Source organism: Coregonus lavaretus (genome assembly GCF_964263955.1).
Source record: "Coregonus lavaretus genome assembly, chromosome: 2".
In the NCBI taxonomy this organism is placed as follows: domain Eukaryota; kingdom Metazoa; phylum Chordata; class Actinopteri; order Salmoniformes; family Salmonidae; genus Coregonus; species Coregonus lavaretus.
In genome coordinates, this window is record NC_139989.1 from 16,855,448 (window position 1) to 16,871,471 (window position 16,024).

The 16,024-nt window shown below is 42.5% G+C and overlaps 1 protein-coding gene across 1 annotated transcript in view; it reads right to left on the reverse strand.

Moving 5' to 3' along the window:
* Nucleotides 1–471: 471 nt before the first annotated feature.
* The window catches only part of LOC311102106 (nuclear receptor-binding protein 2-like), a 75,365-nt gene continuing 59,812 nt past the window's right edge, over nt 472–16,024 (reverse strand). Inside the window, exons 10-17 of the mRNA XM_084143335.1 lie at nt 8,940–9,035; nt 8,602–8,734; nt 8,094–8,247; nt 7,770–7,905; nt 2,500–2,553; nt 2,250–2,313; nt 2,105–2,160; nt 472–2,011 (exon numbers count right to left, since the gene is read on the reverse strand). Coding sequence (XP_083999461.1) covers nt 1,925–2,011; nt 2,105–2,160; nt 2,250–2,313; nt 2,500–2,553; nt 7,770–7,905; nt 8,094–8,247; nt 8,602–8,734; nt 8,940–9,035 — 780 coding nt within the window. The 3' untranslated portion in view covers nt 472–1,924. The remainder of the gene's footprint in view (nt 2,012–2,104; nt 2,161–2,249; nt 2,314–2,499; nt 2,554–7,769; nt 7,906–8,093; nt 8,248–8,601; nt 8,735–8,939; nt 9,036–16,024) is intronic.

Genomic DNA, 16,024 nt, shown 5'->3' on the forward strand with positions numbered 1-16,024 from the left:
ATCACAGGCACTTTGCAAGTCTTTGGCTTACAGAACACTTTCACAGGGAAAACCCTTAAGAGCACTACAGGCTAAAAGAGAGGCATCATCTCATTGCTCGTTACTACTAACGCATGGAGAGTCATTCAGGCTAGCAAAGCACTGGTAGAATGCACTGCGAGTGTGTTTTGAAGACCATTATACACCATTAAAACGTCAACAGAAAAAGAGGTCTGTGCAACGCTAATGCTGTTCATAGAACTAAGCAAAAATAATGAAGTTAACTTAAGTGTTAGCATGTTAACCATGCATGTTGGACGGTTCTTATCTTTGTCATCAAATTTGCTCTCTAAGAGCTAGACATTTCTACGGTAGGTATTGCTTGGGCTTATAAAACTAGGGAGCCTTTTTCTTTTATTATTTTCCAAAAACAACTTCCAAATGTACATTTCTGGAGTTATCAACTATTAATTAAAAGACTGTAAAATAACATAAAAACATAGCTGTTTTATTGGTTCTTCTTGAATGCACTACATCCATCCATCATTGGAAACATCTCTACTGGCAGTACAGTATAGTAGTGGCATTATGGATGATGACATCTTAAGGCATTACAGCCCTTTTAGGCAGGGGGACTTATCAATCTTCCACTGCATTGTGGGATAGCTGAACACAGCCGGGTAAATTCATTTGAATTCAATCACTTTTTGACAGCATCCCTTTTGATTTAAACAAAACTTTCCATGCATGTTTGCCCATGGAAGAAGTGGTCAGAAAGAAAAGATTTTCAGAAAGATTTAAAACAACAAATATTCCCATTCAAGTCAACATTCTCTGATGATCTTTGTGGTACCATTTGAAAGTTGACATTTTCATTTTATTCCCATTTTTCTGCCAAAACATGACACTCACCCTGTATTCAACCCTGCACTTTAGAGGCTGCTGCCCTATGTACATAGACATGGAATCACTGGTCACTTTAATAATGGAACACTAGTCAATTTAATCATGTTTACATACTGATTTACTCATTTCATATGTATATACTGTATTCTATTCTACCGTATTTTAGTCAATGCCACTCCGACATTGCTCGTCCTAATATTTTTATATATTTCTTAATTCCATTCTTTTATTTTTAGATTTGTGTGTATTGTTGTGAATTGTTAGATACTACTGCACTGTGGAGCTAGGAACACAAGCATTTTGCTACACCCGCAATAACATCTACTAAATATGTGTATGTGACCAATAAAATGTGATTTGATTTATTCAAGAGCATGTTGTGTCTCAACCGATGGCGGGCATTAACACAAAACCTTAGATGATGTAAAATAGGGTCTGAGCTACAACATATGCGAAAATAAAATTGACGTTAAAGGTTAAAAAATGACATTAGTATGATTTTTATTTATTTTTGCCAGAAATTATAAAATATTTCACAACCCTGTTTGTAAGCTTTTAAATTATATCAATCTCAACTGATTATATTTTCCAGTGATGAAGAAATGGATGTCTCATGGTATGGTGGAGTTTGCTAAATCAGTCAACTTTGAGCACCTTTATCACTTGAATGTCACTTTCTGAGCACTTCTACAATGGGCAAATATGTATGGAAGGTTTTGTTCAAATCAAAAGGGGTGTTGTCAAAAAGTGATTGAATTCAAATTAATTTAACCAGCCATGATGCCTCTGGGTCATCCAACTGGATATGCTTTCTGTCCCTCTCAGTCCTGGCCTATCCTAGCCCTCTTTGGGATGATCCACCAATCATCAGGCCCAGTCCCAATCACCACTCATCAGGCCCAATCCTTCAAACCCTCACTGGACCCAGCCCCTCTGATCCTGGCTGAGTGATCCTGCCTTCTTGCCCCTGTCTTGCTCTGTTTGAGTGGTCAATGCCCGAGGCCCCTCTCTGTGGGCCAGCTTCCGTAGCGGCCCCTTCTCACTGTGTGGTCCCAGAGGCCAGCGCTTTGCCCTTGTGTCTGGTGAGCGCGTCCTCAAGGAATCCTGCCAGCTTCTCACAGTCCTCCTGCATGGGGTTACACAGGGTTAGATCATTACAGGATATCAATTAGAATGACAAAGGCCATTTGCAATAACATTAGGCGACAAGAATACCTACCTCACTTATGAAGGCGTAGTGAACAAGTTCATTGGCAAGGTCTTTGGAGCTGTCAGCTGAAAGATTAATCCAAAATAGTTCAGCCTCATACAACGATATGTAAAAAAACATATTAATGGATATGAAAGTGTCCATTAGAACTCACTTGGAAGGATGTCACAGCTAAGTTGTCGATGGAGCTTGTCGTCCATCTTAAGAAACAGAGAGAGCTAAGGAGAGGACAGGATAGAGGAATACATTTTATCAACACAGAATATGCTTATCGCCCAAATGCAATGAGGATCAGAATGGATTTTTATGTTATGTCAGTTATGGTAACTCCAAAAGGTCACGTGACATGGGAGGGTTGTACACATTGACACCATTACTTAAAAGAAGATGATAGTCAAACTCACATGAGTTTTGGTCCCTTCTTCATTTGACTCCAAGTTACAGTGCATCTGAATCACCTGCAACACACCATCAGACCAACACAGTGTTAGAGTGATGAGCGTACTTTAACTTGCACTATTCTCTTTAAAGTCCTATTTGGACAGGACTAGTATTATTAGAGACGTTAGTTACAGTGGCTTGCGAAAGTATTCACCCCACTTGGCATTTTTCCTATTTTGTTGCCTTACAACCAAGAATTTAAATGGAATTTTTGGGGGTTTGTATCATTTGATTTACACAACGTTTGTGGTCACTTAGAAATGTCCTTGTTTTCCATGAAAACATACATAAAATGAGTTTGAATAGGAAATACATGCCTACCACTTTGAAGATGCAAAATATTTTTTCTTGTGAAACAAACAAGAAATAAGACAAAGAAACAGAACTTGTGTGTGCATAACTATTAACCCCCCCAAAGTCAATACTTTGTAGAGCCACCTCTCTTGGGGTATGTCTCTTTCAGCTTGGCACATCTAGCCACTGGGATTTTTGCCCATTCTTCAAGGCAAAACTGCTCCAGCTCCTTCAAGTTGGATGGGTTCCGCTGGTGTACAGCAATCTTTAAGTCATACCACAGATTCTCAATTAGGTTGAGGTCTGGGCTTTGACTAGGCCATTCCAAGACATTTAAATGTTTCCCCTTAAACCACTCGAGTGTAGCTTTAGCAGTATGCTTAGGGTCATTGTCCTGCTGGAAGGTGAACCTCTGTCCCAGTCTCAAATCTCTGGAAGACTGAAACAGATTTCCCTCAAGAATTTCCCTGTATTTAACGCCATCCATCATTCCTTCAATTCTGACCAGTTTCCCAGTCCCTGCCGATGAAAAACATCCCCACATCATGGGATGGTGTTCTCGGGGTGATGAGATGTGTTGGGTTTGCGCCAGACATAGCGTTTTCCATGATGGCCAAAAAGCTCAATTTTTGTCTAATCTGACCAGAGTACCTTCTTCCATATGTTTGGGGAGTCTCCCACATGCCTTTTGGCGAACAACAAACATGTTTGGTTTTTTTTTCTTTAAGCAATGGCTTTTTTATGGCCACTCTTCTGTAAAGCCTAGCTCTGTGTAGTGTACGGCTTAAAGTGGACCTATGGACAGATACTCCAATCTCTGCTATGGCGCTTTGCAGCTCCTTCAGGGTCATCTTTGGTCTCTTTGTTGCCTCTCTGATTAATGCCCTCATTGCCTGGTCTGTGAGTTTTGGTGGGCGGCCCTCTCTTGGCAGGTTTGTTGTGGTGCCATATTCTTTCAATTTTTTAATAATGGATTTAATGGTGTTCCGTGGGATGTTGAAAGTTTCTGATCTTTTTTTATAACCCAACCCTGATCTGTACTTCTCCACAACTTTGTCCCTGACCTGTTTGGAGAGCTCCTTGGTCTTCATGGTGCCGCTTGCTTGGTGGTGCCCCTTGCTTAGTGGTGTTGCAGACTCTGGGGCCTTTGCTTGGTGGTGCCCCTTGCTTTGTGGTGTTGCAGACTCTGGGGCCTTTCAGAGCAGGTGTATATATACTGAGATCATGTGACAGATCATGTGACACTTAGATTGCACACAGGTGGACTTTATTTAACTAATTACATGACTTCTGAAGGTATTGGTTGCACCAGATCTTATTTAGGGGCTTCATAGCAAAGGGGGTGAATACATATGCACGCACCACTTTTCCGTTATTTATTTATTTGAATGTTTTGAAACAAGTCATTTTTTTCATTTCACTTCACCAATTTGGACTATTTTGTGTATGTCCATTACATGAAATCCAAATAAAACTCCATTTAAATTACAGGTTGTATGTCACGCCCTGGCTCTGGGGACTCTTTTATGTTGAGCCAGGGTGTTAGTTTCTATGTTGTAGTTTCTATGTGTTTATTCTAGATCGTTTAGATCTATGTTGGCCAGGGTGGTTCCCGATCAGAGGCAGCTGTTGCTCGTTGTCTCTGAATGGGAACCATACTTAGGCAGCCTGTTTTCACAGTTATTTGTGGGATCTTGTTCTTTATAGGTTTGTGTTTGTGAACCTTTAGACTTCACGTATCGTTTTGTTGTTTTTGTGATTATATTAAGTACTCATTAAAAGATGTACGCCTATCACGCTGCGCCTTGGTCCGGTTCTTACGACGATCGTGACAGAAGATCCCACCAAAGAAGGACCAAGCAGCGTGTTCAGGAGCAGACACCGGGTAAGGAACTGGAGAAGTTGGCGATGTCCCAGGTGGGCGAATGGTGGTCTTGGGAGGACATGTTCACGGGCAAAGGGCCATGGGCAAAAGTTAAAGCCCTGGCGAGAGAGGAGGTACGGCGCCAACCGTGCCGTCGTCGGACAGGCGAGAGGCAACCCCAATACATTTTTTTGGGGGGGCACACGGCATGGATGACGGGGCTGCTGGAGGCAGCTACAGGGCGAGTTTGTGGACTAGGAGAGGAGGCCACCAGGTTACGGGGGCCATTGGTCATGAGGGGGAAGGAGAGTGTAGAGGCACGGCGAGAGGTACTGGGGTGTGTTACCAGTCCGGTCCGGCCCGTTCCTGATCCCCGCACAAGGCCAGTGGTCTGTGTTCCCAGTACGGTCCGGCCTGTTCCTGCTCCCCGCACCAAGCCAGTGGTGCGCGTCGTCAGCCCGGTTCGGCCTGTTCCTGCTCCCCGCACCAAGCCAGTGGTGCGCGTCGTCAGCCAGGTCCGGCCCGTTCCTGCTCCCCGCACCAAGCCAGTGGTGCGCGTCGCCAGCCCGGTTCGGCCTGTTCCTGCTCCCCGCACCAAGCCAGTGGTGCGCGTCGTCAGCCCGGTCCGGCCCGTTCCTGCTCCCCGCACCAAGCCAGTGGTGCGCGTCGTCAGCCCGGTCCGGCCCGTTCCCGCTCCCCGCACCAAGCCAGTGGTGGGCGTCGTCAGTCCGGCACGGTCCGTGCCTGTTCCACCTGTGCCTGGTCCGGCACTGGTCAGCTGCTCCACGCCGGAGCCAGAGCAATCCGCTCCACCGGTGTTCAGTCCAGCTCCGGCCAGCAGGGCCAGACCACGAGGGCGAGAAAGAGAGTGGTGGTCACGCCCGGAGCCGGATCCGCCTCCGAGGCGGAAAGCCCACCCGGCCCCTCCCCTGTTGGGTTTAGTTGGCGCGGTCCGCGCCTTTGGGGGGGGGGGTACTGTCACGCCCTGGCTCTGGGGACTCTTTTATGTTGAGCCAGGGTGTTAGTTTCTATGTTGTAGTTTCTATGTGTTTATTCTAGATCGTTTAGATCTATGTTGGCCAGGGTGGTTCCCGATCAGAGGCAGCTGTTGCTCGTTGTCTCTGAATGGGAACCATACTTAGGCAGCCTGTTTTCACAGTTATTTGTGGGATCTTGTTCTTTATAGGTTTGTGTTTGTGAACCTTTAGACTTCACGTATCGTTTTGTTGTTTTTGTGATTGTATTAAGTACTCATTAAAAGATGTACGCCTATCACGCTGCGCCTTGGTCCGGTTCTTACGACGATCGTGACATTGTAATGCAACAAAATAGGAAAAATGCCAAGGAGGATGAATACTTTTGCAAGGCACTGTATGTAATCATTATCCCAGCATGTGCATTATTTCAGAGGAAGATTCTCACAGGATTCGTTTTTCCATACTGTAATTATTATTTTTTTCATTCAATTGAGTCTATGACGTAAGCCTGGAGTGGAGGTTTTTAGTCTAGGCGTGAAGATATTTTAACATCATGTCTAAACGATAATAAGCTACAATGATAACTTGTGATTGGCTGCCAAATATATAGGTGTCCCCATAATATTTAAATTGAAGAAGTGAAATTATAATGATAATTTTAGCGATCCATGGTAGATGTCCCTCCTAATAAAAATGCCCCCCATCCTGCTGATTTGAGCGTATGGAGAGTATTTGCTTGAGATGCTTTTATGGATGATAAACTTGCTATTTCCTAAAAGTTTAGCTCAGTGGGGAATCGGGGATGCCCTGCTTTGTCATAAGTTACCTATTACATCAACAGCCAGGGTTTCATTAAATAAGCCTATAGGCACAATTATTTTTTATTCCACATTTAGGCCTAATTAAACTGACACATTTGGCGATGTTCAACTTTAATTCCATGGCACAAAACGTATAAACACAATCATTCACTGTGAAAGTTGCTAAATGCAGGCCATTCATATGAAATATATGCAGCACTTTGTTTAAGCATTAATTTATCAAATCAGTTATGTTTTCTTGCTCAAACTTCGAGCAGTACCTGTCAAACGCTGTAATGTCTCGGTAAACTAGTATTATGAGAGGACCTTGGAGTTTGCTGAAAAACAGTAGGTTATTCTGGCTGGAATTGTATATTTGCATGGGACTAGTATTACTAGAGAACGTTGATTATGTAATTATTACCCCAGAATGTCTGTTATTCCAGAGGACAATTCGAACAGGATTCGTTTTTTCCAAACGGCCCCCTGTAATTCTTCATTTTTTTCAATAAATTAACAGTTATGACGGAAGCCTGGAGGTTTTTTTCTTGGTTTCAAAACCATACCAAACCATCTTTGGTATAGTGTCGCCATAATATTTGAATTGAAGAAGTGTGATCATAATCATTAGGATATTTTAGCGATCCGCAGTAGACATCCTAAATGCCCCCTATCCTTCAGATGTGAGCTAAACAGTGCCAGTGCACTTGCTATGAATGAGAAAGTGAACTTATCATTTCCAAAAGTTTAGGTCAGCTGTATGCTGCATGGCCATCTATTAACGGCAAGGGTTACATTAAATAGGCGCAATATCTTTTACTGATGCATTTGGCAATATTCAATTAATACGCACAAAACATATAAATAAAAGCATTCACTGTGAAAGTTGATACATGTAGGCCCTTCATTATATCTTATGCGCAGCACTTCGTTCAATTTATCAAATCAGTTTTTGTTTTCTTGCTCAAACCGTGAGCAACAGCTGCCAAACTCAGACATTTCTCTCAAAACACAGGGATGTCGATTCGCACAGGAACTAGTATCATCAGAGGACCTTGGAATTTGCCAAAAAACCCTAGTAGTTATTCTGGCTGGAATTGTTACTCTCCTACAATGTAAAAATTACTGACGTGGCAGATTCCCACGGGACTAGAATTACGAATGTGGTGTTTTGTGCTCGTGCACATAATTACATTACCCGACCTCCACCAGTAAAATTAATCCTGTCCAAATAGGGCTTAACACACACACATAAACAAATAGAAAGAGACATACACAGACACACACCTAACCCTCACCTTTCTGCTCTCTGTCTCTTGGGGCTCAGGGGTGGGGGACTTCGCCGTCTCCACCTGTTCGTGGGACAGGGATAGGGCACGGGGTACAGGGTGGGGACGCGACGACGCAAAGTTCATGAGGGGGTATATCCCATTCCTGAAGAGGGGGGAGTCAGAATGAAGTCAGAGGCCACAAGGCCATCTCTTAAAGACACGCTACACAAAGCCCATAAGAGGCAATGACCAAGGCAGCCCTCTAAGGCTGCATCCTAAATCGCACCGTATTCCCTATATAGTGCACTACTTTTGACCAGAGCCCAATGGGTGAATCGAATTAGCCCTTACTTGACGTCCTCAAGGAACTTGTCCAGCTCCAAAGGAGACACATGGGAATACTTGAGCTGGACGCCAGGCCGGTTGCCATGTTTGATTTCTGCCATGAGACCATTGGGGTCAAAGGACTTGGTCTTCTCCTCCACACAGTTCTCTGGCAGCAAGTCTGCAAAGAGAGAGGGGTAAGGGAGCATTACATGGATGCCACACCAGTTTGTTATATAGCAAATTAAATAGAACAACTTTTCCACTTCCATTGTAACAACAGACGTCCAAAGAAATCCCATGAAATCCCAAAAAGGATTTCAGTATTTTTCAGCTGTCCCATGACAAAAAGGAAATAGACGTGGAAACATTTTCTCTCTCCCACACAAATGGCTAGCCTGGGTACCATTCTGTTTGTGCCATCATGCCACTTCTTGCCACTCATTGTCATGCCAAACAGATTGCAGTTGTCATTCCACAGATTGCATGCCATGTGCATTGGGGCTTCAGAGCTGAGGACTGAGGAGATACTCACACTGGTTACTGATGAGGCAGTGGGCAGCCAGTAGCTTGAGGGAGTGAACCTCAAACAGCACACGGTGGAACAGCAGGTCGTGGGCTGTGGGACGCTGCTTGGCCTCATGACGCACACATGACTGAGTAAACTCCTGCAAGAGAGAGTGGAGGTCAAAGGTCAAAGCTATGTAGCGTATTAGTTAGGGTTTAATTAGTGTGTTGGGATCCTTTAACATGTACATTCAATAAACTTGATTTCATAAGGTGTGGGTTTTAATCAAATGTGTTTTTGTACATTGGCCCACTGTGATGCTTTGCTATATTTGGGCCATGGATGGAAACATGAGTGAGACTGACTCTCATAAGAGGATCCTCCAGAGACTGGCCTGCGTTGGTGATGGCCTCCTTGGACACAACAGCATCTCCATTAGCCTGTATTTCCAGGACAGCCATCTATAAATAAATAAAGAGATTCCATTAAGAAATGAACATGGGTATATTAGTGTGGTCTCCATGGTGTGAGGAACTCTGGGTGTGTGCTGGTATACATTCTGTGTAATCTATTAGGCTGAGATATGTCATGACTGTCCTGTGTGAGGATCTAAGGGCTCCGATTAGCTTGGCAATGGTTGACAATAACCAGGCCTCTCCCACCCACAGAAGAGGGGAGGAGGGCACTGGGCCGGTTTTGACACCTCACACCCGGTCGTAAATTTAAGCAGGAGAGGACTCTCTCTGTACCCTCTAGTATTGGCTAGAGGAATGTCTTTTGTCTCCAGAGACTTTTTCCCGCCCAAAACTCAAATGTTCAAATTATGAATACTGGAACAATATTTATAACATAAGAATGTGGTGAATGGTCAGTGGGGATCTAAAGAAAAATCATGTCATATTGTTTATTATTTAGTGATGTCATTAAGAATGGTATCAATAAAATACTGTAACTTGAAAAGTATACACACTTTATCTGTCAAGTTTTCATCCAATACGTTGTGTATATAATATGAAAAATGATGAATGCATCTTTGTTTAGATAGGAATGTGATTTTAATTTTCTAATGAGATAATTGTTTTTCATATAAGCTTTGCACAAGTAAGTAGCCACGCCCCGAGGGAGCTCAGAGAGCGTGTCAGCATGACGGAACGCCCTTCGGCCAGTGTGCATAAAAAGCCTTGATAACAAAATTAACATTAGACCAGAAAGACGTGAGGCGGTCACTACACGTCTGAAAATGGTTGGAACGTTGAACCTCAACACGAGGTGAAGAAGATCACCTCCCAGACTTGACCCGAACATTGCCAGGCTGCAGCTGTGTGTGTCAAGTGGTTCAAACTCTGACTAACCACACAAGGTGGAAAGCAGACAATCACTGGTACAGCTAAGTAGCTGTTCTGAAGAAACACTCCACTACAAACCAGGACAACTAAGAAGAAGGACATTGTGACCTCTTGTGAACAATCAGAGCCTTACAAGTGAGCTGAGTGAAGACCCAGCCAAAACCCCCATTCCCAGAGGGCTTGGGTTTGACAGAGATAGACTTTGAACAAAGGCATCCACACGTAAATATATTCATGATTTCTTACTCCTTTGTATCATTTGATTTACACAACATGCCTACCACTTTGAAGATGCAAAATATTTTCTATTGTGAAACAAACAAGAAATAAGACAAAAAAACGGAAAACTTGAGCGTGCAAAACTATTCACCCCCCCAAAGTCAATACTTTGTAGAGCCACCTTTTGCAGCAATTGCAGCTACAAGTCTCTTGGGGTATGTCTTTATAAGCTTGGCACTTCTAGCCACTGGGATTTTTGCCCATTCTTCAAGGCAAAACTGCTCCAGCTCCTTCAAGTTGGATGGGTTCCGCTGGTGTACAGCAATCTTTAAGTCATACCACAGATTCTCAATTGGGTTGAGGTCTGGGCTTTGACTAGGCCATTCCAAGACATTTAAATGTTTCCCCTTAAACCACTCGAGTGTTGCTTTAGCAGTATGCTTAGGGTCATTGTCCTGCTGGAAAGTGAACCTCCGTCCCAGTCTCAAATCTCTGGAGGACTGAAACAGGTTTCCCTCAAGAATTTCCCTGTATTTAGCGCCATCCATCATTCCTTCAATTCTGACCAGTTTCCCAGTCCCTGCCGATGAAAAACATCCCCACAGCATGATGCTGCCACCACCATGCTTCACTGTGGGGATGGTGTTCTGGGGGGGATGAGAGGTGTTGGGTTTGCGCCAGACATAGCGTTTTCCTTGATGGCCAAAAAGCTCAACTTTAGTTCATCTGACCAGAGTACCTTCTTCCATATGTTTGGGGAGTCTCCCACATGCCTTTTGGCAAACACCAAACGTGTTTGCTTATTTTTTTCTTTAAGCAATGGCTTTTTTGTGGCCACTCTTCCGTAAAGCCCAGCTCTGTGGAGTGTACGGCTTAAAGGGGTCCTATGGACAGATACTCCAATCTCCGCTGTGGAGCTTTGCAGCTCCTTCAGGGTTATCTTTGGTCTCTTTGTTGCCTCTCTGATTAATGCCCTCCTTGCCTGGTCCGTGAGTGTTGGTGGGCGGCCCTCTCTTGGCAGGTTTGTTGTAGTGCCATATTCTTTCCATTTTTTAATAATGGATTTAATGGTGCTCCGTGGGATGTTGAAAGTTTCTGATCTTTTTTTATAACCCAACCCTGATCTGTACTTCTCCACAACTTTGTCCCTGACCTGTTTGGAGAGCTCCTTGGTCTTCATGGTGCCGCTTGCTTGGTGGTGCCCCTTGTTTAGTGGTGTTGCAGACTCAGGGGCCTTTCAGAACAGGTGTATATATACTGAGATCATGTGACAGATCATGTGACACTTAGATTGCACACAGGTGGACTTTATTTAACTAATTATGTGACTTCTGAAGGTAATTGGTTGCACCAGATCTTATTTAGGGGCTTCATAGCAAAGGGGGTGAATACATATGCACGCCCACTTTTCCGTTATTTATTTATTTGAATTATTTTTAACAAGTCATTTTTTTCATTTCACTTCACCAATTTGGACTATTTTGTGTATGTCCATTACATGAAATCCAAATAAAAATCCATTTAAATTACAGGTTGTAATGCAACAAAATAGGAAAAATGCCAAGGGGGATGAATACTTTTGCAAGACACTGTATGTTATTCTGTGTTATTATTTAGTTCGCTTGTAAATAAATGATTAAACCAATTTGTGTAGTGCTGAATCATAAGTAAAGCTGGGGTTTTCATTCAGAATGATATGATAAGAGGTTATGAATTAATACGTTGACTGTTTTATGGATGTGATAGGTAAAGACCTTTAGAGTTTAATTCGGGAGATGGTAACTCTTTAAACAACTTCTTCCGTGGTGCCCCAAATTCCTAATGAGTTAATTGTTACATGATTAATTGAATTGGGTAATAATTAAACATAGTTAGTTGATTCGATAAATAACAGTCATCAGATTGATGAAAGTCATGTCACGACAGATAGGACATGTGAACATATGAAAACAACTTGAACGTCTACAAAGAGAACAATGCAATTAGGGCTGTGGCAGTCATGAAATGTTGTCAGTTGGTTATTGTCATGCAATAGATTGCAGTAATTGACCGTTAATTAACATAAACACATGTAGCATCTCCAGGCCTCCACACATACAGTGGGGAGAACAAGTATTTGATACACTGCCGATTTTGCAGGTTTTCCTACTTACAAAGCATGTAGAGGTCTGTAATTTTTATCATAGGTACACTTCAACTGTGAGAGACGGAATCTAAAACAAAAATCCAGAAAATCACATTGTATGATTTTTAAGTAATTAATTTGCATTTTATTGCATGACATAAGTATTTGATACATCAGAAAAGCAGAACTTAATATTTGGTACAGAAACCTTTGTTTGCAATTACAGAGATCATACGTTTCCTGTAGGTCTTGACCAGGTTTGCACACACTGCAGCAGGGATTTTGGCCCACTCCTCCATACAGACCTTCTCCAGATCCTTCAGGTTTCGAGGCTGTCGGTGGGCAATACGGACTTTCAGCTCCCTCCAAAGATTTTCTATTGGGTTCAGGTCTGGAGACTGGCTAGGCCACTCCAGGACCTTGAGATGCTTCTTACGGAGACACTCCTTAGTTGCCCTGGCTGTGTGTTTCGGGTCGTTGTCATGCTGGAAGACCCAGCCACGACCCATCTTCAATGCTCTTACTGAGGGAAGGAGGTTGTTGGCCAAGATCTCGCGATACATGGCCCCATCCATCCTCCCCTCAATACGGTGCAGTCGTCCTGTCCCCTTTGCAGAAAAGCATCCCCAAAGAATGATGTTTCCACCTCCATGCTTCACGGTTGGGATGGTGTTCTTGGGGTTGTACTCATCCTTCTTCTTCCTCCAAACACGGCGAGTGGAGTTTAGACCAATAAAGCTCTATTTTTGTCTCATCAGACCACATGACCTTCTCCCATTCCTCCTCTGGATCATCCAGATGGTCATTGGCAAACTTCAGACGGGCCTGGACATGCGCTGCCTTGAGCAGGGGGACCTTGCGTGCGCTGCAGGATTTTAATCCATGACGGTGTAGTGTGTTACTAATGGTTTTCTTTGAGACTGTGGTCCCAGCTCTCTTCAGGTCATTGACCAGGTCCTGCCGTGTAGTTCTGGGCTGATCCCTCACCTTCCTCATGATCATTGATGCCCCACGAGGTGAGATCTTGCACGGAGCCCCAGACCGAGGGTGATTGACCGTCATCTTGAACTTCTTCCATTTTCTAATAATTGCGCCAAAAGTTGTTGCCTTCTCACCAAGCTGCTTGCCTATTGTCCTGTAGCCCATCTCAGCCTTGTGCAGGTCTACAATTGTATCCCTGATGTCCTTACACAGCTCTCTGGTCTTGGCCATTGTGGAGAGGTTGGAGTCTGTTTGATTGAGTGTGTGGACAGGTGTCTTTTATACAGTAAACGAGTTCAAACAGGTGCAGTTAATACAGGTAATGAGTGGAGAACAGGAGGGCTTCTTAAAGAAAAACTAACAGGTCTGTGAGAGCCGGAATTCTTACTGGTTGGTAGGTGATCAAATACATGCAATAAAATGCAAATTAATTACTTAAAAATCACACAATGTGAATTTCTGGATTTTTGTTTTAGATTCCGTCTCTCACAGTTGAAGTGTACCTATGATAAAAATTACAAACCTCTACATGCTTTGTAAGTAGGAAAACCTGCAAAATCGGCAGTGTATCAAATACTTGTTCTCCCCACTGTACAAGCCGCTGATGTGCGGCTTTGGAACATCTACATTTAAAAAAGTAGAATAAATCAATTTAATATACACCATCACAATAAATACATTATTTATTTTAGGCAGGTCTAAAGAAACACTATGATATGAAGAAAATGTATTTCAGAAGAACAGAATGAGTTGTACTGTATGTTATTTGGCTATGCACCATGCCATAGGCTGTAGGCTTGTTCATTTAGCAGACAAGATATGCTTATAAATGCTGTGACATTATTTTATATTATATGATTTTATAGTAAGAAAAATATAAATTTAGCTGAATAAAATAGAAAGGATATTTGTCCCATTCCGGAGCGAGTGTGCTATGTTGAGCATAAAAGTGATAACTTGAAACAGGTCCTATACGCTAGATTTAGAATTATTCGTCAACTTTAGTTGTGAATGATACAACCCTTAGAATGTCTTAGAAATCAAAACATATATGGGCTGCATGATGTGACTATAGGCTATTGATGATTTGAGAAAGAAGCAAAAAAAATTGCGCTCTGTTCCTTGCCTCAGGCTGCACACGCTGTTCTTATCTCAATTTAATCTTGTCATTACTAATATGTAAAATTAGTTTAGATTTAGCCTATTAACAAATGGGCAGGCATAGGGGCAGGGAAAAAAGTAATGTCATCCGTATGTACTCGGATAGCGAATGGAGGCTGCTTTCCCGCTGGTCGTTTTTCAATCATGCTGGTAGGCTACTCCGGTTATTTCACACCATGCATAAACCACTGTTTGTAGACTCTCCAACCCTGTTCCTGCAGCTACCCAGTGCTTAATTTGGAAAACCAAGTGAAATCTGTTCGGGAACATCGATAGTAACATGTTTTCACAACAAAACATATTTCATTAAACTGTTGACAGCCCCTCTCTCTGCATGCTGGAGAAAGGAATGAAGGAGAGAGAGGAGGAGATGGAAACGCACGGTGGTGAGATATTCTGTAGCTAAAGGTAATGTGTCAGCCTATTAATTAAAATGTCCTATTGGGACATTACTACACTGTTAAAATTAAGTGCTTTGTAACACCAAAACTAGTGGCAACTGTGCTTCCACCAACTTAAAGGAGACAAAACCTTAACTCTGCTGGAGTATTGAAACACATCATCCTGAGATGTTTTGAAACATTACATGGTGTGTTGTAACACCACTTAATCAAGTGTTGTGTGCCAGGGACTGGGAGCACTACCAGAAGAAATAGAGAAACCAATTTATTTGTATTTTTAAAAAAAAATTTAGGGGGTAGATCAGCTTTAATATTGCAGATAGATTGTAGCTTCCATCAATGTAATTGTCTGCATCATTTCCAATCCCCCATATATATTTTTTGTTGTTGTAAATATACATATTTATATATATACAGTACCAGTCAAAAGTTTGGACACACCTACTCAATCAAGGGTTTTTCTTTATTTTCACTATTTTCTGCATTGTAGAATAATAGTGAAGACATCAAAACTATGAAATAACACATATGGAATCATGTAGTAACCAAAAAAGTGTTAAACAAATCAAAATATATTTTATATTTGAGATTCTTCAAAGTAGCCACCCTTTGCCTTGATGACAGCTTTGCACAATCGTGGCATTCTCTCAACCAGCTTCATGAGGTAGTCACCTGGAATGCATTTCAATTAACAGGTGTGCCTTGTTAAAAGTTAATTTGTGGAATTTCTTTCCTTCTTAATGTGTTTGAGCCAATCAGTTGTGTTGTGACAAGGTAGGGGTGGTATACAGAAGATAGCCCTATTTGGTAAAATACCAAGTCCATATTATGGCAAGAACAGCTCAAATAAGCAAAGAGAAACGACAGTCCATCATTACTTTAAGACATGAAGGTCAGTCAATATGGAACATTTCAAGAACTTTGAACATTTCTTCAAGTTCAGTCTCAAAAACCATCAAGCGGTATGATGAAACTGGCTCTCATGAGGACCGCCACAGGAATGGAAGACCCAGAGTTACCTCTGCTGCAGAAGATAAGTTCTTTAGAGTTACCAACCTCAGAAATTGCAGCCAAAATAAATGCTTCACAGAGTTCAGGTCACATACATATCTCAACATCAACTGTTCAGAGGGGACTGTGTGAATCAGGCCTTCATGGTCGAATTGCTGCAAAGAAACCACTACTAAAGGACACCAATAAGAAGAAACCTGCTTGGG